Source organism: Protopterus annectens, chromosome 2.part0 (assembly GCF_019279795.1).
Source record: "Protopterus annectens isolate FY-2018-M chromosome 2.part0, PAN1.0, whole genome shotgun sequence".
NCBI lineage: Eukaryota > Metazoa > Chordata > Ceratodontiformes > Protopteridae > Protopterus > Protopterus annectens.
This window is the reverse complement of record NC_056728.1, coordinates 1,271,161,093-1,271,187,480: the sequence shown is the minus strand read 5'-3', so window position 1 is coordinate 1,271,187,480 and position 26,388 is coordinate 1,271,161,093. Positions and strand designations below refer to the sequence as shown.

Here is a 26,388-nt window from a genome sequence, read left to right as displayed (position 1 = left end):
GGTTAATACTGTAGTTAAGAAGCTGGAGTATAAAGCAAGAGGAGGACTGCATTTTTCTTTAACCTAGGATCTGCAGAACTGACAAGTAGAGTTCACGTTCAACCATATCAACTCTAGATCCGGCACTGAGACAGTCCGTTAAAATACAACACTCCTAGCTTTAAAATAATTTCAGGAAAGTAGTATAAGAAAACGGACCCCCCAGCAAAGGAAGGCACAAACCGACTGTTCATCCTCAAAAGCCTCAGAAGAAAGTACTCTTTGACGGCAGTAAACCTCTGAAGGGTTTTGCGCCTATATTTGTCTTTAAGACAGCTGATCTCAAGCTGTTTGACATGCTGGACAATGGCCGGCTGCGATATCACCCCATATAGCTAAGGCTACTAGTGTAATGATCAATGTGAATAATATCCATTCGTACATCACTTGGGTATAAAGATGTAGAAACACGTCCAGAGTCGTTGAAATCCCCTAATCACTTCGTAAAAATACTGCCCACATCTCCCCAAAAGAACAGTCACTGACCCCCAAGGACTGTCAAGTAGAAAATAAACACAGAATACAGTTACACTAAGACCCTCTTAACACTTCACATAGTTTTCCCAGCTTGCTTAGCTGCCGGATGTGGCGTTCTTCGCTATGCTTCCTACGTTCCATGTAGAAGTAATCAGGTATGCTGTGTCACAGTAGCACAGGCTAAGTTAGCTTTCGTTTCCTCGTGTTTGTACAATTTGGTTCCTGTACGCAGAATCGGTAGTGAATATCCATTAAGTTTTTTTTTTTATCTTTAGCCATGGCGTCTGCAGGCTCTGGTTGTTATCGACTCAGCTGTTCTCTGAGTGGTCATGAGCTGGATGTACGTGGACTGGCTACCGCGGTGTTTTTGGATGGAGCCTTTGTGTCCGTGTCCCGGGACCGTAGTGTACGGCTCTGGGTACCAAACAGGTGAGTGATCTGGCAAGTCATTGTGGAGTTTGGTTAGTGTTATTGGAAGGGAGATGTTTGAGCAGTGAAGGAGGAACTCATTAAGGGATGTTTGAAACAACATTTTTAGAATGTACTCTTCGAGCGGGTGTGCTAGAACATTTTTTTTTCAAAAACTGTGTTTTGGATTTGTTTGCACTGAGTCTGAAGTATGCTAGGTGAGGAAAATACACGTATGCTCTTGCTCTGCAGTTTGTGTGACAGAGTCAGCTTTTTAAAGGATATGTTTTTATACCTGGAATCCAGTGAAGATCTCTGTATTCTACAATTGCCTGAAAGTGTATTGTTGCTATAGAAACGTCGGTTAAAGTGTATAGAATAAAGTAAAAGGTAAAGTGGATGTTTCTGCATAATTAAAGAGAAATGTGGCTTCTTTAACCAAATGTTTCAGGGATGTTGGTGGTGCTCTATTTCTCATCTGTTATATGTACCTCTCAAGTATACTTTATCATGAGCAACATTTTTCATTTTGAGTCTTAAAAAGTCAGTGATTCACCCTGATCCAGTTGAATGGGTATATTTCCCATTCTTTGAAATAAAATGTTTAAATTTAAAATTAATCAAAATAAGTTTTTTAAACTATAAAATAACACATTTTAAGCATTCTTTAATATTCCTAGTTAAAGTTGTTAGCACGATGTTGGTTGTGTTCCATGTTTTGGTATTTTTTAGTACATTATGTGAGGTGGTGATCCATATTTTGGAGATGGAAGGGTAATCTATTATGTGACAGTAACTGGGCTTGCTGACATGGAGGAGTTGCTGCTTGCTACTGTAAATTTATAAAGCTGTCTTTCCACCTCTGAAGTTTAGCAAGGGGGGGACCTATCCATGATAATTTGCTACTTTTCTGTATTTAGTGATTAAAAAGTCATGATGATGTAAATATTTAGAGTGCATTGGTCATGCTTAATTTAAGAAGTAATTATGTCTCCCTCTCTCCCTCACACACATGCACATTTTCTATTACTTTTAGACTGAAGTGTTGTTTGCAGTCCACAAGTGATGGAGGTTGGGGCAAAGGTGCTGTTGATATATTTAGTTAGCCTGTTTTTCTTCACTTGATAGTAATAGGCATCTATGTTACATTACCAGTGCTGTTGTATAAGGATGTTGACATAGAACTGGCCTAGCAGCAAATTAATAATTGATAAGGTAGCTAATAATATGTTTGTATCCTTGTTTTTTGGCTGTTTTACAGTTGGGTATCCATATTGCATTACTAGCATTATTATTTGAGAATATTATCCTTTTTGCGATAACTCGTTATTTTACATGTTCTAGTCCATCAATCTTGACCGTAGGACTTGCAGCTGCAGGTAACAGGTGATCGGCATCTTTGAGACTCTCCCAGGTCTCAAACACCTTCCCTTGCTCCCACAATGCACCTTGGCTCCCCTTCTCTCCAGATGTTTTGGAAGCTGTTCCTCAGTAGATGCTCCCAGGCTCATGAAATGAGTTATTTATTACTCTCATCATCACTTGGCAATTTTATTTGTTTAGAGAAACATTATCAATGTGGTTTGGTTAGCACTAACATTTTTCCACTTTAAGATAGCAGTATTGTTAATCTGACTTTAGCTATTATTAGTTCTTTTTTCCTGTACTCCTAGGTAAGTACTAGGCTAGCTTTCCTTGCAGGCTATTTTAAGCTTAGCCAATTTCCCTTTATTTGCTTGAATTAACCTATCCCATTTGGTGTTAGTTTGGCCTTATCCATCCCACGGTCAATGATTATATATTACTCCTAGTGACAGTAACTGGGGTCATACCTGGGATAATTTTAGGGGACCCGTGCATAGGATAAAGCATTTAGACACTGCCTTTGTCCATTAGTGGTACAGGGGTAAGTTATCGGACAAGTATTTTTTTGCCCATCCTTGGATCCAAGTTGCATTTGAATTTGGACAGGGGCAAGCTTTATTTTACTTGAATTGGGAGTCTGTTCCAGAGTAACAGTATTTTCTTCGAGATACACCTGTCCCTCTAAGCCATTTTGTTGATGTTGCAAAAGAGGTTTACATCCCCAGACTAAGTATTTTTGATGCCATTTGACTTGTTCCTTTAATTTTGAATCTTGCCACCTTTTTATGTGGTTTTAGTGTTGGCTACCTTGGTTTGTTTTCTTTTACTTTTTTTCTCAGAAGTTAATTTTTATTGGGCATTTTAGCAAGGGATTGCTGTTGTATAAAAGGAGTGGGTTTTGTTAGATGTTTCTAGTATTTATTTTTCTAAACCTCTGTGCTGCAATTTGCTTGCATTAAGTTTAAAGCCCATGGTTAAGGCTGTGAATAAGGATAAGATTTCTGCCTTGGGGCTTTTAGGGAGTGTTTTAAATGTGGCCACAAAAATTCCCCCCAAGATGGACACACACACATACACACAGTTGTATGGCCCCTTGTGACATAACCGAAACTTTTGGTTCCTTCAAGCATGGAAAAACAAGTTGAGTTTAAAGGGACTTATGCCTACCAATCCTATGCCCCCTAAGTGAGAACAAAAAGAATTTAGGATGCTACCCCTAAAGATTCAAAGGCTTTCCCTTCCAAGCAGCCTAGGTTAGAACCACATCATCATCAGCTACATTTCTCCTTGTGCTTGGGCCAAGTATTGACAGCAGCTGTATTTGACTGCATTCAAGCGTATGACAGCGAAGTCTGATAAAAAGAAGCAGTCATTGTGTGATATCCAAGCCTATTGAATCTTTGAAGCACAAATTTTATTCCATTCAAGCTACTCTTCTCTGTTTTGATGGAGACAGTTGGGCCTTGAAGTGTGTGGTGTGTGGCATCTGTACCAACCTCTAGTCTTACTGTTGGTGGCATATAAGGCTGCTATTGTAGAATATACCACCTATAATTTATTTTTTACTGCATGTTCAGCTGTTCTATTGTATGGAATTTGTCTTTTTCTCTTATTACTGTAATTGTGTTCTGTGGCAAACTGTAGTTGTATATTACTTTTGATTCATACTATGTGTAATTCGTAGTACTTTATCAGCCATCATACTCTTGTTATACCGCATTTGTTTTTTATTGTCATACTATGGTAATTGTATACTTCTAACAGAGTAGACTGGATTATGTAATCTGTTATGCTCTTCATTTTGATCGTTGCAGTAGCCCGTGCAATATTGGCTATATCCCGCATAGGCTATAACAGCTGGAGAGCTACCAAAGCGTCAGGGCACCTTCCATATGACCCAAGTCATTAATCCTTTGCAGACTACCACAATGTGGTTTGTCTATGTAACATTTTCTTTCTCTACAGAATAAGTTGGTTTTTGTTGTATCCTTCCTGCCTTCTGTAATTTGATTTACCTGGCAGACATGGAAGTTCAGTCTTTCAGTCTACCTTTATTTCTTCTTTTGCTAGCCTCATTACACTTTATTCCAAGACCGTGTAGGAACTGCCTAATGATTGACTACTACTGGTCCATCTTGACATGATTTTTAAGAAGTATGTTTGTATAACCTGGAGGCCACTGTCTTGCGTTCACATGTATCTCTCCAGGATAACACTAAACCAACATCCAATATATGCAAAAAAGACTTCCTATGCTTCCAAGAATTGTAACTAAAGAGCCATATAACATGACTTCACTATGCCTGCATAACTTTCAGTCACCAGGCTGCAGACTAGAAACATTTCACTGCCAGTAATTGTTCTTATTCAAGTAGAAATGTCACTGTAATTGGTTACTCTATCTTTAGGCACATTGACTCTATGCTGTCTAGGCAGCAGAAAGAGAAGGTGATGGCTGCCTTTTCAGCTCCAGGATCCTTGACTTCATGAGGGTCCTAAAGTCCCTCAAACATCACATGTATGACTAGGACCTGGGTTGGTTTTATGTAGATGTCCGTGCTCCAGAAGGGCATACAGAGAAATGTGTCAGAGCCTGGCATGCATGTATCAAAACCAGGCAAGATTCTTGCCCTGAATGAAATCTTGCCCTCAACTAGAATGATGCCAGGATAGAAACAAATAATAATTGGCTTTAGCAATTGGTGAAGTAGCTGGTATATTTCTAGAAGGAGCCAGTATGTGTCAACCAGGGACAAGATGCGTGACAGCCCAACTTCTTAGGCCATGGATGGCTTTCCATCTTTCATTCCATGGCGTCTACATAATGACTAAAACACTCGGAGCCCCAGCGTATCTTTTTAGGCAAAGTCCACTTTTTGGCTATTCTAATGTAATCCAAAATGTTTTTAGTAAATTCCAGGCCAGACTACATCAAGGTTGCTGTACTTAGTGTAGACGTATTAACAATAAGTTGCATGATCTTGAGGCTCTTTTGAAACTTGAACACAGCCATGTAGGTGGTGTAACAGAGCTTTGTTTTCCAACAGTTCCTCTTTTTAACAAATTTCTACACCTGTTATGTATTCAGAGCTGCTGGAAACTGTGGTGAAGTATCAGTATTTGTCAGAGACCAGATAATCCCTTGATATATTCCTTATGATCCACAAGCAGAACATTTTGAACTTCAGATTATACTAAAATGACAAATTATCAATTTGTAGACTGTTATAGATAGTGAACCATATCTTCTGAGAGCCACGAAAGATTTCTAAATGTGCTTGCAGATCTTACCGTAAAAATCCCTTTTTGACAGATTATTTCAACTCTCCATAAATTTATTAGAACATCTAGAATACAAAGGTTGTATTTGTCCATAGATTCCTAGATTTACCGAATGGTTTCTCGCTTGTCCATATAATCTGCCTACTGGGGTTCAAAATCTTCTATACCTCATCCTCACTAACTTAGTGTTCACTTTAAGTACTCCTGTAGCATCCTTACCTGTGATTGAATCCAATCGCAAATTGGTGGTCTTCTCCTTTAGGGCATCCAGTTCCACCACAATGAACATTTCTGAATTCAAGGATTTTAAAAAGATAAACTTGTTTTTTTTTTTTTTTTTTTTTTTTTTTTTTTTTTTTAACAACTATATACAATTAGCTTTTAAAATTCAGCTGTAAGATTTGCAGTACAGTTTTAGCACTAGCTGTCACTTAATGCAATAATTTTTACTGCCGTTTTGAAAACATAAATCAAGTGGTCCCACTCGGATCCAGATATATTAGGGAACATAAAACTAAACTACCTTCGTGGAATTCCAACATTAATGAGCTGTATTATAATAAAAGAAAAAAATAAGGCTTGTAGTAAATTGTAATTTATCTACTTCACATACTATCAAAAAGTAAGTATAAATACGACAGATCGCCATAAGGAAGATCAGAGCAGAATACAAATTAAAATAAAGGCTCAAAGCTGGGGATAAATCTTTAACTACATCAGATGATTAAAAATGTTTCTACTAGTGCATTCCTTTTGAACATTTTGCCTTGTTATAAGGCATTATATTGGTGACATTTTTCATATGGAACTCTGATATAAGTTTTGTTAGAGTTTTTATGGAACAAATCCGTTCAAGCACTATTTTTTACACTTCTGGAGTAGTGGATGGGGAACTTTTGTAAGTGTTGTATACAGATGTTAATTATGAATACTGTGGAATTTTACCACCACAGTTTTATCAGCCCTTCAAGATTATCACAAGCAGAACTATTTTGAAAAATAAGTGCATGCTGTAGCGGACACAGTTTGACATGGAATACTCAAAAAGCAAATGATATTTGTAAAGAAACTGTCAGAAGCGATACCAGGTTTCTGCATAGTCTTGTAAGTGGGCTTCCAGATACCTTATATAAACAAACTGATACAGTTTATAACCGGTGTACAAATTGATACAGTTTATAGCAAATGTTTCGCAACTTTTCAATTCTTTGTCTGTTGGCATTAATGTTATTATATGAATAATAAGCAGAAATTGTAAAATTTGTATTTCGTATTGCAGATTTTGCAAAGTAGTTGGCAAGTCCCCATGTCCCAAGTTTATTTAAAAAATGTGTAATTTGAAATCCTTTTTCCAAATGAGAAGTGATTTAATTGGGTCTTCATTAACCAATTAACTTAAAGAGACAATACCCCCTGTGCATTCTGTAAGGGTGCAAGTCTATCTATTGACAGCTGATTCTTTGCCTGACGATAGATCAAAGAAATTATGCCAAAACAGTTTTTGGCGGCAGTGGGAATTTTCCCTTTACTCCACTGTTGTGTGACTTCTTAGTAGGTATATATATTTTTGTGGGGGGTGGGAGTTCCATCTTAAATATTTTTGTGATTTGTTGACGAGTGTGTGTGTGATTTGTTGAAGGGTGTTTCCGCACAATTTCTTAGAGCTATCAAAGAAACGGCTATAAATAGATCAACTTATGTCCGTTTTGTACTATTTGTAGAACATTAGCACCACTTCATTGCTGAATTAAAACCTCTAAATAGGACCTTTTGAAGCTTGGTATCATTATACATGTAATTCTGCCATTGTAGTTTGTGTGTAGTGTGCTGACTGTGTGAGATTCTGTGTGGGTAAAATTGCACTTGGACTCTTGCCGCATGTAATTTTTTTAGTCAACCTTTTAGAATTTGATTTAAGAGGTAATGAATAAATCAGTAAACTAGAATTAAGGAAACTGTATAAGGTAAAGATTTAATGCGTTATAACTAATTTTATTGTAGCAAGTTATATAATGCAAATGATTGATATTGTGAGTGTATTGATAACAGTGAATTGGGTTGATAGTTTACAATGGTAGAAGTTCAAAATGCAACAAACTAAAAGCACGCAAGGTAACTGAGCACAGTGAAATTTTCAATTGGGGAGCAAAATGTACATAAAGAATTAGGTGTTATGTGTAACAAAGTTAAAGAAAGAAATTAATTAAATGCTTAGTAGTATTAGTAAAAAGAAACATAATCTGTAGAAACATTTTCTTACTACATTTGGATGTAAATGATTGTAGAAATATTTACAGTTACATTGGCATGCTGTTTTACCTAAATTAACTAATTTCGAATCCTCAGCGTGGTTCAGTGAAGACTAAGACTGAAAACTGATAACTGGTGGATATTAAAACAGGAAAGGAAAAATGTTGTATGAAAAGCAGGTACTCTGCTTTTTGGCATCATCAAAAAGGATCTGTTTGAGTACAGTGGGAATTTCTACATAGAACTTTAGGAAACAGTGAGAAAAAGTTTGAAATTTTAATAAAATGATAAAGTCACTCAAATGTGTACATCATTGTCACTTTCATTCACTTTTCAACTGTAACCTTAAAACAGGCTTTGTAGGGTGGAGCATCAAGTGGCCCTGGAAAATGCAGACCGTTTAGTCAGACTAGTCCAACAAGAAAATCTGTGGGATGAATTATCGCAGAAGTGATCAACAAAGACATAGGAAACCTTCAGATACTAGATCCAACCTAGATTGGCTTTGTCAAGGGAAGATCATGCCAACTAAATCTGGTAGACTTCTTCAAGAATGTCAACAAGGCAACGAATGAACGGAAAATGGTGCATTCTGCTCATCTGGACCTAGCTAAGGCTTTCATAGGTTGGTACTAGGCTAACTGCCCTTGCGAGCCATTGTAAGCCTAGCCAATTATCCCTTGTGAGACTCAAACCCTGCACCTTGTGTTTGTAAGGCAAACACCTTAACCATTAGGCCACCCTCCCAACCCCTTTCAATTCAATACCCCACTCAGGTGTTATTGACAAGCTCACTAAATTGACCATAAATCATTAATAACTCTATGTATTGTAAATAGCTCACGGACATGACCCAGAAAGTCAGGATTGGTGAGACCACCTCCACTAAGGGTTTGGTCACCTGTAGGGTATCTCAGAGCTGTATGCTGGGACCACTCCTATTTGGCATTCTCGGAGGTATACGCTGATGCCATTGGCCTTTGGCTGACCAAGTTCGCAGATGACTGCAAATTGGGAGCTGTCATAGATTCCCCGTATGACACAAACTTATTACAAGATGGTCTCCCAGACAGATGACTGGTGCCAAAGTCATGGATTAAAACCCAATACCAAGAAATGCATTGTACAGTAGACTCTCTCTCTCTTATCCAGTCTTGCTGGGACTGGACCTTAGGCTGGATAAGTTAATAGCTGGTTGATCAGAAAAAGCATACAAAATAGCATTTATATGTTGTAAATCAGATTAAAAATTATGTATATATGTTGTATGTAAATACTTATAAAACATTTTATTTAGCTGAAAAAAAAATCAATAATTTTCATTTTTCTTCAATCCTTGTTTTGAAGTGAAATCACACCACTTTTTCATAAACATCTACAACTTCTTTTACATTTTAACTTTAAGTAATCAAATTGAACTTTTACACTGCTCATGGGTTATCTGTGAAAGAAATTCTACAGATAGCAGTGGGTCACCTATAAAATATATATCTTCTGCAGGTGGCAACCATTACCCACAAGGACAGTATTTAGAGGCAAAAACGTGACACAGCTAAGTAATTCTTTTTAAATGTACATCATGTTTACAACCACAAAGAAGGATAACAGCTTTTCATGACTGTAGGTGATAACTGAAATTAACTGTGCATTTCATGTGTATGGGTTCAACAGATGTAGATGTGTGCACATTTTTACTAGTGGCTGTGGATGACAGTAGAAGGTCTGAATATGGAAAAGGGATTTCTGATACTCCTGGCACTAACTAAAAGAGGTATGAAAAACTAGCAAACAAGACTATGAATACAGCACTTGTGCAGCAAACCTTACCTTCACACTGGTAGCCTCCAAGCCCCCAAATGAAGTCCGTACAGTGGTGACAGAATGTGGGCTTAGTCAGTGTCACTTTGCAAAAGCTGTGTCCAGGCTGCCCGAACAGCTGCTGCTGACGACTCTGTACTCCCGATTATGACTGCTGCATGTTTTTACTAGCACCACCAGTGGGCTGCTTTGGGGGCTCCCAGTTCCACCAAAAGCGGTCCCACCTCCAGACAGGGGCTGCTCACCCTCTGCCATGGCTAGAAATCATTGCAACCGGCTACTGTTGTCAAGAGACAGATGTCAGGAAAGTGGGGGACAGAAGCAGCAGTGCAGATTGTATGACCCCCCTATGTTCATAGGTTGGTACAAGGCTATCGGCTCTAGGGCCTATACAAGCCTAGCCATAACAATTCCCTGCCTATTATTCCCACAGTATTTACTTCCCTGGACCCCTGTCTAGCAGGGCGACACAATCGTCAAGGTTCCTTTTGAAGAGGGCCAAAGAGGTGCTCTGCTTGACATGTATGGGCAGTCTATTCCAGAGTCTGGGGAGGCTCTGGGTCAGGAACCTATCCCACCAGCATGTTTTGTTCATTGTGATGACAAGGTTTAGATCCCTGGAGCATGTGGCTCTGAGAGATTGGGATTTCTTTAAGTGTAGCATGTCCAGCAGCTCTGGGTTTGACATGGTCTTGTATGTTAAGCAGAGATCGCCTCTGAGCAGACGATATGCGACAGAGTATAGGTGGAGTTTTTTTAGACAGTCAGCAAGCATCTGCTTTAGGCCAGTGATTCTTTTAGTGAGGTATTTCTGCGGCGTTTCCAGTTGTTGCAGATGCCTTGAGAGGTACATACCAAACGGAGCATTATAATGGGTCTAATGAGTACAGTGGGACAATGACCTCCTTTTTTTCTGGATGAAAAGCCCTTAGTGATGAGGTGTGCCACATAGAAGGATTTCCTGACTGTTGTGGCGATGTGGCTATTGAAGGTGAGACCACTGTCCACCTTTGTCCCTAAGTCTCCTAGAACACATTTGGTGTTTAGTGTACTGCCACCTATGTGGTAATTCGTGGGTACATGTTTTTTCCCCAAAGGGGGTAACTATACATTTCTTGGTATTGAGCTTGAGCCGAGCCAATCATCTGTTTCTGTAAGGCCCTTTTGTAGAATATTCACATCATTTGGGGATTCATTATTGGCTCCCAGTTTGCAGTCGATTGCGAACTTTGTTAGCCAGAGTCCCTTAGTGTTGGCCTGTACTTCAGAGAAGTAGATGCCAAACAAGAGCGGTCCCAGGACTGAATCCTGAGTTACTCCACTTGTCACTTGTCTGGAGCTGGATTTGGTGTTGGCTACTTTTACAGTGTGGGTTCTGCCAGGAAGCCAGTTTGTAACCCATCGAGTGATGTAGGGATTAATGCCCAGCTTAGTAGGTTTATCTATGATTCCAGAGTGGGGGATGGTGTTGAAGGCCTTGGCGAGGTCCAGATAGGCTGTGTTGACCACCTTACCCTCGTCCACAGCTCTGGAGACTGATTTCATTCAGGTTCAGGAGACAAGATCGGCACTTCATGAACCCAAACTGGGTGGGGCCAGTGTTTGAAGGTTGCTAATGTCTTTGTTTTTAACTTCCATGATAATACGTTCCATGGCCTTGTAGATCAGGCTCATCAGACTCAATGGGCATGAAGCCTGAGGTGAGGCTATGATTAAACATGACACTTAGGTGAAGTGCCATTTCATTTTGTAGTTCATGTAGTACATAGCCCGAGATGGGATGTCATCTGGTCCCATGGATGCTGTATTCTTAGCTTTGGAGAGTGCGGTTTTTACCTGTGTGGCCGTTATTACTGGAATTTAGCAATCTTTTGCTATTGAGATGAAGCCTTTAGGGAGTGAGAGGGGAAGTGAAGTTGGCACTGAATCGATCTGCCAGGATATTGGCAATGTCCCCTTGGGATCAGTATATTTAATGCCATTCTGTTGTACCTCAGAGCAGATCTGAGCATTGCCATTTAGATTCTTGACATAGCTGTAAAATGCCTTGTGGTTGTCTTTGGAATCTTTGGCAAGTTTATTTTCGTAACTAGCTTGGAGGATTTTATGAGGGACCTCAGCTTCTTACTGAGGCTGGTAAGGGAGTTTTTTGCATCCTGGGATTTTCCTCTTTTCTGCAACAGTTTCTTCCTTTTGTTGTAAAGTTTGTTTATGGCAGGGGACCATCAGATTGGCTTCCTTTTTTTGGAGTTGAGGGTCTTGGTTCTATTTGAGATGGCACGATTCATGCACGAGTGGATGTGCTCGTACAGTGCCTTAGTGTAGGATTCAGCAGTCGAACTTTCAGTTCCCATCTGCATGGGTGTCGTGAAGTTTGTCACTTCTGACTTGAGTAGCATGAAGTTGGCTTTAGAGAAGTTTTTTTATGGAGGTTTTCTTGCTGGGGGAGGGATATGGATGTCAGGGGTAATTAGTTTATGGTCAGGCCTGACCAACGAGGGGTGGAGCATCGATTTCCCATGTTGGTAATGATCAGGTCTAGGATATTGGAGCCCCTGGTGGGACTATGGATTAGTTGATCCAGGGCATTGGAATTTATGAATTCCAAGAACCGTTAGGCAAAGGTGTTGGTGCACGAGTAGCTTTCCCAGTTAATGGCAGGGTATTTGAAATCACCCAGTATTAGGGTGTTTGGTTGTATCTTAATATTTTCCACTATGTTTAGAAAGGTGTAGTGAGAATCTTGGGGCATGGTGGAGGATCTGTAGCAAGCTATGATTTGGATTGCAGTCTTACCTAGTTTTAGTTGCACCTGAAGAATTTCAGATGCATTGTGTTGGGCAACTAGCCTGGTGGTGTGAATATCCTTGGTGAATATGGACACTCCTCCACCTTTAGTGTTTTTGTTTTAGTCCGGTTTGGTGGCCGAAAAGTGTGGTAAGAGTTGTAGCCTGGTATTGCAGGGGTGCTGTCTGGAGCCTTGAACCAGTTCTCAGTTACTGCGCAGATGTCTATATTCTCCATTTTTAGGAGTGCCTCAAGAGAGTGCATTTTGAGATTTAGACTTCTAGAATTGAGTAGCATTGCCTTCAGATTTTGCATGCTTGTACCTGTTATTGGTTTTGTCGTTTGAACGTTGCCTAAAAAAGGCACTTATAGGGGTGGCAAGAGCCTTGGCCAGTAACCTGAATCCCAGGGGTGACAGGTGTAGACCATCTCTGGCAAAGCATCGTGGTCTGTCGATCATGTCATCCCAGGCAGACAAATATTGGATCCCCTTTGAATGACACCAGAAGCTTAGCCAATTGTTGAAATCAATCATTTTGTCTTTGTACTGTGGTATCATTCTGGGCGAAGGCAGGATGCTACTCGGGGCTAGGATCATACCTGCCTGGGCCACATGATCAGAGAGCTCTTCCATGTCTCTTTTTATGTAGTCTAGGGAGGTATGTCTCAAGTCATTCACTCCAACATGGACAATGACAGAGTCATATTTGTACTTGTTGTGGAGTGACTTGAGTGCATGCGTTATGTGGCGGATCCTGGCACCCGACAGGTAGCTGACTAATTTTCTCCTTGTTCAGCCTGGTCAGTGGGACATCCAGTAGATGTAAAACTACCAGCACAACAAACCTTGCAATCGAGGTGGTGTCATGCTAGATTGGTTCCGGCTGTGAGACTGTCCCCAGCCGCCACAGAGTATACCCAACAGTTGAGCCAATTCTCCTTCACTAACACTAATTTAAAAATCTTCCCAAAAATATGGCCGGTTAAAGCAAGACTGGATAGGAGGGAGTCTGCTGTAGTGCCTTTTGAGAACTTCCCCCAGGCTAATTAATCCATGGATAAGACACTCCTGTGAGTTGACCTGATAGTCAGGGATGTGGGAACATATGTAGACAGTAATATGGTCTTTGACCAACATAGTAAGAAAATCATTGTGTGTCTCCCAGTTTATAAGTTGGACATGGCATCCAGGTCTGAGGAAGTCATAGTGCTGTTTTATTCGGCTTTTTTCAGACCCATCATAGAGTGTAATGCCCCTTCGGGATGTTCCTGACCAGACATATGCAACAGTTGGAATACTGACAAAGGTTCCTTCCCAGGAGAATCAAAGACTATAAACACATTGTCCTGTACAGACTGCCTTAAAGCCCCATTTCTGTACTCTCCTACAGTTTACTGAGAGGCAGTCTGTTCCTGGCATACAAGGCATCCTCAGACTCAGCAAAATGAACAGCATCAGAACCACTAGATCCAAGGATTTAAATTTTGCTTGCTAAGACATGTTGGCAAGGCAGATACGTTTCTCGGAGGATTTCCATGTACTGGAACAAGCTCCCCGTCCATCTGAAGCAGAAAGAATCCCTAACCTTGTGTAACAGTATCCTTTATCAGTGGAGGGGAAATTGGAAATTCAACCCAGATATTGCCCCCATATCTCTGATAGACTGGGCATTGCTGTCTCCATCCATCTAACACCCCCCATAACCTCTAGAAACTTCCTAACTAGCATGCCCCCTCCTAATAAATGTCTATGATACATAGGGATGCAGTTAGGTTGGGTTGCAGGGCTAGGCTTATAAAGGCCCTAGTGGTCCTTAACCTAGTGTATACCTATGAACTTGTAATGGTATCACAAAGGAAACAAAAGTAGAGAGACTGGTGAAGTAAGATTGTCGTTGCCCCCCCCTCCCCCCGGTACTGTTTACCATAATAATGGAAAAGCAAGTTTACAGAGTGCATATTGAAAAGGTAAAGGGAAAACATGGTTCAGATTACTTGCTGATAACTATGTTTTATTAGCTGAAGATGTTAATAAAATATACTGAGGAGAACGTTAAGTCAGTAAGTTTTGCATGTGTAGATCTAATTTGTAATTAAACTTGGACATTAGAATGTTGAATAACCGAGGGGAGAAGGTTATGGGATTTTGGTAGAATAGACTAAAGTATAATGGATGTAAAGTTTCTAACTGTAGAGAAGAATGTAAAGGATGCTGCTGATAAAAAGAAAAATAATAATAATGATGATTATATAAGGAACCAAAGACAAAATAAAAGAAACAGCATGTGAACAAAATGTAGTATCAACACTTTGAAAAAAACAAATATAGCAGCAATTTAATGGGATTCTAACAAATGCTGCATATTCAGAAACAATTAACGTATAAAATCCATACAGGGTTTATTAATTTCACATAGTAGTTTAGTAGCCAGTTCTAGGAAGACTGAGGACTTGTAAGGTGCTAAAAACAAAACTCTGGGCAGAGAACTGTTGAAAACTACTGTAAGTTAACAGAAAGTAGTAGCTAGAGTGTTTGTGGTGTTCAGAATGTCAGCAATGAAGAAAAAAGGAGAGCAACTGTGAAAGATCAAGGGGACTAAAAGCAGTAGGGAAACCAATAGTAATAGCAGCTTTAGGAGCGAACTTTTAAGTGCTGTATAGAGACTGACTAAATGCACTGTGAGACCTTCAAGATAAGTGATTCTCTGTTGGAATATGTAGAGACAAGTAAAAGGCAGCAGGAAATTGATGTTTTAACTAGGCACTCAAAGGAAATGGCTCGTATGTGAACTGCTGAAAAGGAGATGAAATCAAAAATAGTGGAACAACAATTTAAAATGTAAACAAATGGCATAGCAACTGGCTGATCTTGAGGATAGGTCACGCAGAGACAACTTGAGGTTTGCAACAGTATCAGAGCAAGCTAAAGGGAACTATTCTAATGTCTTTGTGAGAAAATGCCACAGCAGATGGATTGGACTTTCTTTTGCTGATATTAAAATAGAACACCTAGACTAAATAAATATTTTTAATTTGAGACTGAGTAAACAGCTGAGACCTGTATTAAACTGCAAAGATGCCAGCTAAGTAAGGAAATTTATTTGCAGAGGAAAGGAATTGTCTTAAAGGTTGGAGACCTAAGACTCTGCAGAGAAATGAAACTTTGTTTCAAGTTATTGTATCGTTTATTACCTTGAGTCTTCTGCCAGCTTGTATTACCCTTTACAGACCTTCTACATGCACAAGATTTGGAGGTGGCAGAAGGTGGCAAGGGAATAAGCAACCAGCAAGCAGGTGTAGAAAAGCAACCTATTTACATTTCAAGAAAGAGATTTCCGCAAAACCATTTCCTTTTTTTCCGAAAGGAAATTATGGATAACCAAAACGTTTTCAAAAATATGATAGATTCCATAAAAAAGAAGGAAAAATAATTGACTGTGATTGCTGAATGACGATGGTACTTAAAAAGGAATAATGTTTATAATGGTAAAGGATGTGACATAACTAAAAATGCAAGTTGCAATCTGAATGTTATCTTCCAACCCTTTGAATCAGTAATGTCAAATTGTACTAAAAAATGAACGTATATAGCTGAGTGGGATAAGTATATTGCATGTATGCTGTCTGATCGAGGTCCCTGTTTTTCAAACTGCAAACTGTTTTTGTTGCTTTTAACAAAGGTTCTATGGCACTGGGAGATGGAAGGGAGGAAAAAAGTAAATGCTTGAGACAGAAAACAAATATGGGATGGAAATCAATGGGCAATTTTCTATAAAGCTCTGGTAAAGTATGTACTAGGCCTAGGAATGCTTACTAAGTTGAAAGTAGGCTAGATAGCAAGACTCTCAGAATGACTTGGAAACCCTGACTGAGGGAATTTGTTTAAATGCAGAAGATGTAGATATGGACAAGGCTGTTAGATGCTCTAATCCACAGTTTGCCAATGGGTCTGCTGTATGCCTTTCCTTCCTTTCTCCTGATAACCAAGTTTCATCATAAAGCTATGCGGTGCAAGGCAACGGTAGTTCTCATTGTACCTTTTTGGCCTCAACAAGTTTGGTTTCCATTTTTCTGTCCTCCCTGGGTGCTGGATCCATGCCTGGACCTTTTACTATAGCCATCTGGTCGGCTTTACATAGACATAAAGATCCTGAAATTGACTTCATGGTTCCTCCAGTTCTAATGGTGGCCAGAGACACCACGCTGCCTGCTTCAGTAATAGTCATTCTGTTGTCTTCACAAAAACCTAACCTGGGAAGGTTTACCTCAGCAAACAGAAAAAATTTGCATTAGAGGGTTGTTTCTAAAAGTCTGGATCCTTTCTCAACTCCATTACATTCCTTACTGGATTTCTTAATGGTTTTATTTTGGAAATGTGCTAGTTTGTGAATCATCAAGATTCAGTTGTCGGCCATATCCAGCTTTTACATGGAACAAAACCAAACTTCCATTGCTCTCTTGAAGATCTCCAAGGGTTTTGTAATATGAAATTTCCTTCTCAGTCCTCCAATCAGGGATCCATTTCCCCCATGGGATATTACTGTCATGCTTAAGCCTTAACTAGGCCTCCCTTTCAGCAAGCATCTTCAGCAGAACTGAAGTCCCTTACCTGGAAAACCATTTTGCTAGTAGCAGTTATCTCTGCTAGGAGGATCTCTGAGTTGCAGATGATGTCTTGTAGATCTCTGTATCTTTTTTTCATAGGTTCATAGGTTCATACTAGGCTATCTGCCCTAGGACATTTATAAGCCTAGCCAGAGTGTGTGGCTTTCTTTAGGATGAGAATACTATACCCATTAGTTTGCTTTGCCTGTCCTCTGAGTGACACACAGAGATGATTCCCTCCCATCAGATTTCTCTTGAACAGAGTCAGTGAGGGGCTCTGCCTCACATGGACTGGATTCTGTTCCATAGTGTAGGGGGTCTCTGGGTGATGAATCTGTCCCTCCAGCACTTATATCCGTGTTGAGTCCATTAATTCCCTCTGAGCAGGCGGTATGCGACTGAATAGAGCTGGAATTTCTGTACTCAATCATTGGTCTGATAAGTAAAGAGTACACCTTCATGATCAGGTGGGCAATGTAGGTCTTCCTAACCACTTTGGCAATGTGAGTGTCAAAGAGAGGTTACTGTCAACTTGGGTCCCCAGGTATGGATTACCACCTATGTGGTATTTTCCCAAAGGGTATGACTATACATTTTTGGCATTTAGCTTAAGGCGGCACCAGTTATCCATTTCTCTGAGACCTCTCTGGAGTGTCTGTGTCTGATGGAGTATCAATTATGGTGCCCAGTTTGCAGTCATCTGCAAATTTTGTCAGCCACAATCCCTATGTTTGCCTGCACTTCAGAAAAATAAATGCCGAACAAGAGGGGCCCAGGACTGCAGCAACTCTAACCCTGTGGGTTCTGTCCTAGCCAGTTTGCAACCCATCTTGTGACATATGGGTTTACATCTAAGCTGGTGAGCTTTTCTATGATGCCGTCAAGGTAGGCTGTGTGAACTTCCTTGCCCTCATCAATGGCCAAGTTCAAGAGGGGATCCAGTGTCTGTAGGTCCCCAATGTCATTATTTAGGGACCACAGTTGCTATGTATCCTGTAGTAAGGCTAAGATTAAACAGCAGCCTTATGTGTGGGTTTAGTTCCTCATTGAGTTCCATTGATGCTGTGTTTTTGCTGTGGGATAGATATTTCTCCATTTGCACTGAACCTGCCTGCCAATATGTTGGCAATGTCTGTGGGTTCAGTGATTTTTGTATCATTTTGGACTAATTCTGAGCATATCTGGGAGCCAGGTTTCTAACATAGCTAAAGAAGGCCTTATGATTTCTCAAAGTTGGCCTTGTTTGCTAGTAGTGATCAGTAAGGCATCTTTGTACACCAGTCCACCTTTTCTTCTTAAAGTAGTTTCGGAAGCAAATCTTAACCAGACAATTAAACTATCTGAATTATCCTTTTGTTGTCCTTAACTGATAGATTGATTGATTGGTCCTGACCGGGTCTTTGTCTTTATTGACGGCCTGGAGCTGTTTATTTCTTGGTATGATCTTTTTACATAGGTTGATGAGTTTGTATTGTGAACATTAGGAAGAGTACTAGGGCCAAGCAGGCAAACTCAATCTGAAGTAATCGAGCTTCTTGGAGGAATTATGGGTAGGGAAGGAGCCAAAGCCCTAGCAAGCTCTTGAAGTCACTGACGTCTGAGCTGGTCAGATCCAATAACCCATCTGATGAGCTGGACTGAACAAGACAGCGCTGATCTAAAATTTGTGGCAAGTATATAACTTTCATTTATGGTAAGTGTAACTTAACAAAACTGTACTTTTTTTTCTTTTCTTTAAAAATTCCTGCAAAAAACAAACAAAAACATAATATGGCCTCTGCTGTCTTGGTTACTTTGGTCAGGTAATGTATTAGGCTTAGCTTGGGGTTTAGTACAGGCTGTTGACCCTTCTTGTATGTCCGTTTCTGGTAATAAAAAAATGTATTTGTTTTCTGAAGAGATTAAAGACTTTCAACCTCAAAATTATTATGAAGGAGCAGAGAGGCCTGGGTTGTTTCCACAGATTTCTGATTTGTAGGATTCTCTTTTTTTCTCTAAAACTATTTCGAGAATGAATCATTTGTTTTCATAAGAAAATAGTGATGTCTCCCAGTCCCTCAAGAAGTATTATGATTTGTTACAATTGGAGTTTACAGAACCTACTCTATTCATCATTAGCGGACCGGAGTTCTGCTGTGGCGACCCCTTACCGGGAAAAAGCCAAAAAAAGACAAACTCTATTCTTCCTGTTCTGTTCACTTTGTGGAATGTTTGTTTTTGTTGAAACTTGCATGATGTTCAGCTAGCTGCCCCCCAGAAAAGCAAATAGACTATATAAAGTGCCCCAAATCTTTTAAAGTTTTTATAAACTCATCTCCGATCAGACGCAGAAGCTATTGCTAAACATTTGATTATTACTACTCCCATCACCTTCTAACAAGGATGGGAATGCTTTTGATAGATTTGGGTTAAAAGCTATATTCTTCTGCAGCACTTGTTTTTTGAACCCTCAGTCAGTTGTTCAGCTCGTATGTTGAAGTTTATGTTTTCCTGTTTGAGATTGAGGAATGTTTTGACATCTGCTTCCTCTTGGGAGGAAAAATCTATTTTGAGTCACTTGGTTTCTTCTGTGTCTCAAGTTGACTGACCATTGTTTGAAATGCGAGTATGATTCTTCTGGTGCCACCTCCGTGGCTGCTGCCACTGGAACTGTTATAAGGAGTTTTGCCTGGCTGCTTTCTGAAAACCTCCCAGGGCATGTCAGCAATGAAATTTTGAATTCTCCCTTGGATAGAGAAGTATGCTCTTGGACTTTCTGCTGCAAATGTTTTTAGAAAAGTGTGATGATAGAGGTGTACTAATTCAAGGGATCTTTCAGCAGCCTTCCTTCTCCACGTTTGCTAAGGGATTCATCACTCACTCTCTCTTGATTTTCCTTAAAAAGCAGACTAAACAGTCCCAGGAAATGGCTGGTTACCAGATCTTTTAAAAAGCCGTGACAAGGAAGTTGCAAAAGAAAGCTGGAACCCCCAGAACACAGGACAGTCTAGATGACTATATGAAGGACCCCCCTTTACTACCCTGGTAGCTCCTTAATCCTTCCAGAAACTCTGAACCTATATTTCTCTCTCTCTCTGGAAACCGATTTGTTTCATACAGGTGGATTTTGAGAGTAATCCATTTAGGTTGCAGATGGCAGTGGAAGTCTGTCTCATTTTTTGGGGGGGGATTCCTTCTTACCCCCAAGACCAAACTCCTCTTTTTCCTCTTGTCATCCAACATTTGCTTGATTGGGGGGGTAATAGAAGTTTGACGTTCTCCGCAGTTAGGAGAAGGGTTTTATTCAAGGATATTTGTGGTGCCAAAGAAATAAGAATATTGTATACAGTTTATGAAACCTCTCCTTTCTGAATCTGTTTGTGATGGTACCCACATTCACAGTGTTGTCAGTTTTAGACTTTTTACTCCTTATTCCCCATTTGAGTTTTCTCATGACCCTGGTTTTAAAAGATGCATACATTATATTCATATAGATCAAAATTTTGGGTGTTTCTTAAGGTTTTCTTTGCATCACATTATCAGTTCTCTGCATTACCTTTTTGACTACGTACTGCTCCAAACTTGAGCACATAGTGTCTAGATGTTGTGATACCATGCTGCAGAATACAAGGTATTCACATTTTCCTTGTTTAGATGACTTGCTTATTTTTGGAGTTTTTTTAGTTGCCAGGAATTTTTCGGGGATCTCCAGCCCAACTTCTTACAGGATCGTTTTCTTGGGTTGTTTCCTGGACAAGAAAGTTTAGAGTTGTTTTCCATAGAAAAAAAAAATAGATCTGTGTTTACATTTATAACTGAGGTTTTCCACTTGGATGTCACTCACAGCAAGGGAATTCCTCAGGAGTCTGACTTTCATGGCATTAATGATGTTCATGAAACCTCTTGCAAGGCTCTACATGAGAGAGAACCATTTGTACCTGAAATCTCTTTGGTCCCAGCATCAACATCCCTTGACTTTTCAGCTCCCAGTTTTGGGTTTTGTGATAAGGGAGATTATTTGGTAGAGGCACCAACCTTCTCAGATTCCCAATCTCCACTCCTTCTCCAACACAGTCTGCCACAACAGATGCCTGAGACATTGCTTGGGGAGTAGTGTTTGTGGAGCAAAAAAGGCATACCAAAACACAAATTTATAAGTGATATTTTACAGTTGCTGGCAACTGTCTCAATCATCTGTGGTCCCTGGGATCTCTAAGTGTTTACTAACAACACAGTAATGTGGTACATAAACAAACAAGAGGGAAGCAGATGTTACTCTCCCTGCAGGGTAACCACGGTGTCTTGGGATATAGTTTCTCACGACGATTTAACTCTGCAGCCTCTTAAGTAATGTCGGAGCACATTTGTCTGGCAGTCATCACCCCATCACTCCACCATGTATAACTCTACGTCTCCTAACTTAATAAACTCATCCTCTCCAAACAAACATATTTCCTTTTACTCTATGAATGCCTGTAGTATTCTAAACAAAGTTAGTGAAATCCATGCCTGGATAGCCTTCCACACCCCTGATGTCATCACCCTAACAGAGACTTGGCTAAAACCCCAAACATCTGATTCTCCCCCCTGGTTATTATATACTCTGCATAGATCGCCAAAACAAAAAAGGGGGGGTGGCATTGCCATCCTCTACTCCAACCACTTCACCATTACAAGTATTATGAAACCTATCCCATCCTTTCCTCCTGCTGAACTACTTACAGCTAACTTTAAAATAAATGACCACACCACTATCACAGTAGCAGCCATCTATATTCCTCCAGGAGACAACATTCCACTGCTCGAAAATATTATTTCATACTTTTCTCAACACATCCCCCAATGAAACTATCCTCCTTGGGGATGTCAACATTAACCGGTTAACTCTCAGTAATCCATACTATAATATTCATATTAATTTATATGGCTTTACACAGCTACTCTCCCAACCTACTCATACAAACAACTCTCCCACATCTAGTACTCTTATTGTCTGAGTACTTGTATCTAATCCTTCCAAATATCATAACCCTGAAACCCTATCAAACACCCTGAGTGATCACTCCCCTATAAAAAGTGCTTAGGTTCACCCCCCACTTCTCAAAACCTCCTAAATTTATCACTTGTCGTAAACTCTCTAACTTCCATCCAGAAACCTTTAATGCCCTCCTCTCTAAAGTAAACTGGAAACTCCTTACCCAACTTTCACTAGAAGAAGCAGTCCTAGCTTTCAACTCCACCTTCCTTAACATCTTAGACTTACATGCTCTCCATCGCAAAGTCCGAATTAAGTCCACCATATCTCCGTAGCTTTCAAAAGCCACTCATACCCTTATGATAACTAGAGACAAACTATGGAAAAAATGGTCACAAACTAAGCTCTCTGCAGACTTACAAAAATATAAAGAACTCACAAATCTGACAAAAAAACACATAAACAAAGATAAAAAGGACTTCTATAACAAACCTTCCACAGCCCCAAAATCTAATCCTAAAAAATTCTGGAACTCTATTAATCAAATATTACATCCCGGTGATCTTAGCTCCCCCAATCCATGCTCAGACAAAACATCTGAAGAAACTGCCACTATCTTCAACACCTATTTTATCAATTTCAGTATCTAAGCTACTGAACCCTAACCCAAACTCTACTACTAACTTCCCCAACTTTTTGGAACCTACTCCTAATACTAAACCTGTACCTACTAGCTGCATCAAAACTCCACTCTCTAAATTAAAACCATGCTCATCATCAGCTGACAATATTCCTTTTACCTTTCTTCTACTAGCAGCTGACTCTCTTGCTCTCCCTGTAGCTATCCTAATTAATCACTCTATCTCTTCTACTAGCAGCTGACTCTCTTGCTCTCCCTGTAGCTATCCTAATTAATCACTCTATCTCTGAATCTAAAGTCCCTTCCACCTGGAAACAATGTACACTCTACCTATACACAAAGGAGGTAACTCATCTGATATCTCCCAACTTTAGACCTATCGCTATCCACTACCCTCTCTCTAAAGTGCTAGAAAAATGTATTCATAAACAAGTTATATAGTATCTAAAACAGGGAAATCTGCTTACACCCCTCAGCACGGCTCCAGACCCAAACATAGCACCACTACAGCTCTATTATCCTTTCTTACCACTGTCTCTAAAGCCATGGATGACCATAAACTTGTATCTGAAGTATTTGGTTTTCAACCTGTGGGTACCGGATCTATATCAGATCCGAGCTGGCAAAATTACTAGCATCTCCTCCGAGCTCCAAGCTCCTCCTCTTGCCCATAATACACCACCACTACCTTCCAACCCCCAGATCTTGTTTGCCGCGGCTAGCTGAAGCATCGTGATCTCCAGAGCTCTGGGTAGTAAGTGGTGTAAAACTCTTAGAAAGTCTCTTTTTTTCTTCTAACTTATAGAAGATGGCCATTTGGCAACACTATGAGGGGCTCACACTTCTAACAGGAAACCCACAAAAGACATGCTCCCCTCTACTGTTCTTTAAAGTGTTGATAGTGTAGGTTCCCCTTTCTCCTCCCCTCACTTGGTGCATTGAGTTTTCTATTTTTTCAGAGTTGTTAGTTTAGATTTAGAGTAGTTTGTTTACTCCCCCCCCAGTGTGTTTGTGTGTGTCTGTGTGTGTGTCTGTTTCTGTCTCTGTGTGTCTTTGTGTGTGTGTTTCAATGAGAAAAAAAATACTTTTTTTCTTGTTGTTTTTTCCACTGATACTATGGCTGATAAGCCAATGTTTAAAAGATGCACTGAGTGTAGACATAAGTTATCCCCTGCGGATGGCCACACTCTTTGTGTTTTGTGCTTGGAAGTGGCCCATCTTAAAACAGACTGCACTATATGTGCAGGTTTTAACCCGCGTGCCATCAAAGACAGAAAGGCTAAGTTGGTCCTGAAAGGCCTTCTTCCCTCTTCTGAGGTGGTTGCCTCATCTTTGGCTTCTGTCACAGTGGCTGCTGTGGCCGCCACTTCTTCTCTTCCCCTGGCTTCTCCTCCCTCCCAGGCTGGGACTCAACCTCCAGCCTGCGGAAGTGTAGCGAAAAAGGGGCGGAGAGAGAAGGAGAGAGAGCCGAAGTTGAGAGAGAAGCGCAAGAGTTCTCCGGACCTCTCTTCACCGGTCAAGACACATAGGATCCGTGACTCCCCTCGGCTCCCATCTCCGAGGTTTTCCCTGGAGCCGGAGGAGCCACACTCTACATCTAGGGCTTTGGTGCCCCGACCCGCAAGATTGGAGTCCATGGCCTCATCGAGGTTTACCCGGTCCTTATCTGAAGTCGACATGGATAAAATGATGAGGAGGTTCATTCGTACTCAGATCCAGATGGAGGTCTTGCTCTCTCTAATCTTCCTTGACTACTCTTTTTCTACTGTCTTCTAAAATCTGTTAAGCAAATTGCCTCAGAGAAACATTCTATTGTAATTGTCTTGCCTTTATGCAACTACATCATGATGATAAAACTGTTTTTTTTTTTAACTACTTGCCTTAAAAACTATGCTCATCTTAATGACATATTTCTTTTTATACATCTTGAAATTATGCTATACTCCTGATTATTGACACTGTATAACATTGTATTGCTACTTAATGCCTTGTAATAATCTTGTAACATTGCTGTTTAATTATTAATGAAAATTGTATAATATGTTGGGGCTTTTCTTCCCTGGGCCTCCACTGAAAAAGGTCTCTTTAGCTCAGTCGGGCAGTTCCGGTCAACAAAAATGTAAAATAAATAAATAAATACATCTTGCTGAGCATAACCATGACAGACCCTCGCAAATTGGAAACTGAATCAGAGGTTGTTCAAAGATTTGATCCAACTTTGGAGAATACCGCAGATCTTTTTTGCTGCTGCTCACAACAATCAGTTAGCAAAATTCTGCTCCAGGTCTCCTTGCAAGAAAGCCTGCCAGAAAGATGTTTTCCTTTTCCTTTGAGAGGAATGTCCATGTATGCTTTTTGATCCTTGTCTTTCCACTGATATCCGGACTCATTCTGAAATTTCAGAAGGCTGTCCAGAGATCACTGTGCAAGCCCCTTCTGGTCCAGGCAACAGTGGTTTTTCCCTTTTTTTTTGAACTTGGCCAAAGGGAGTTGCCACAAGCTTCCTCACAGAGTTGACCTATTTGCACAAAATAGAGTTTCTTGATATACCCTAACTTGAAACAACTTCACTAACTACATGGATAATACAGATTTAATACCTTGGAGACAACTGTAGTCTGAGAATGTGCAACAGGTATTAATGGAGGTAAAGAAGGCTGGTAGTAGAAAATCATGCATTATTAAATGGATCCTTTTAATGCTAGTAATTCTCTGGTTCTGCACTGTTTGTTTTCTTAGTCCGCTCTGTGTTTATTTGCTGGCCATTTCAGTGTATCTGTCCATGCATCCTCCCCTTTCAGTGCATTCCCATGTTAAAATGCTTTTGAAAGGGGTGTTGCATACTAGGATATCTAGAAAAGAGGTGGCTCCTCCTTGGGATCTTTACTTTGTTTTGGAAAAAAAAATTAACTCTAGCTCTATTTGAACCAACCCATCAGTCTGATCTGAGGATAGTAACACGGAAAAGAGTTTGACTTATTACGTTGACTACTGCAAGAAGACTGTCTAAGTTGCAGACTGTCATGATAGGTCAATCTTATCTTATTTTTCACAAAGATAGAGCTTCCTTGAGGACTAACCCTTATTTAATGCCAAAAGTAGTGTATGAGTTTACTTTGAACATAGCTATGCAGCTACCCTGTCTTTGCAGAGCCTAAGAATTAGGGAAAATGATTCTTCATATTATGTCTCTCCTGAGACAACACTGATATCTTCTTGATAGAAATAAAACCTTTAGAAACTTTGATCAGTTATTCATGTGTTTTGAAGGTAAGAAAAAAGGACAACCTGTGTCAAAGCAGGCAATCTCCAAGTTCTTGTCGTATGCTGTTTCCTTTTGTTATATCCACCATGATAAGGCAGTACCAGGCAGGGTCTACTACAACAACGGTTTCATCAGTGACTTTTTGGAAAGGACAGTATTCTAAAAGCCTTCTAGATGTAGCATATTGGTCCCTGTACATATGGAGTACAAATTAGATTCCTTTTCCAGGTCTTGAGCAGGCTTTGCTATGACCATTCTCCAAGCGCTCCTTGACCCTCATCCTTCAACATTCCTCCTTACTCTTTCCAGTCTGTTTAAGCTATGGTAGTCCACCCATACAGGAAAGGCCACAGTAGCAGTGATTAAATGATGAACATAGTACAGTTGTGTAAGTAAACTTTGCATAACAGTAGATGTTTGAATGATCACTGCTGCAGTAGCCATTCCCTTATTCCAGTCCCCTAATTTTTATGTACTTTTTATTGTCAGCGTGAGAAG

The 26,388-nt window shown here is 40.1% G+C and overlaps 1 protein-coding gene across 2 annotated transcripts in view; it reads left to right on the top strand.

Annotated features, from left to right (window-relative positions):
- The first annotated feature begins 581 nt into the window (after window positions 1–581).
- The window catches only part of PLAA (phospholipase A2 activating protein), a 749,216-nt gene continuing 723,409 nt past the window's right edge, over window positions 582–26,388 (top strand). The window contains exons 1-2 of one of the 2 annotated variants that reach the window (XM_044061441.1): window positions 582–671; window positions 792–945. In XM_044061441.1, coding sequence (XP_043917376.1) covers window positions 794–945 — 152 coding nt within the window. In that variant the 5' untranslated portion in view covers window positions 582–671; window positions 792–793. The other variant, XM_044061440.1, reaches the window with a different exon arrangement.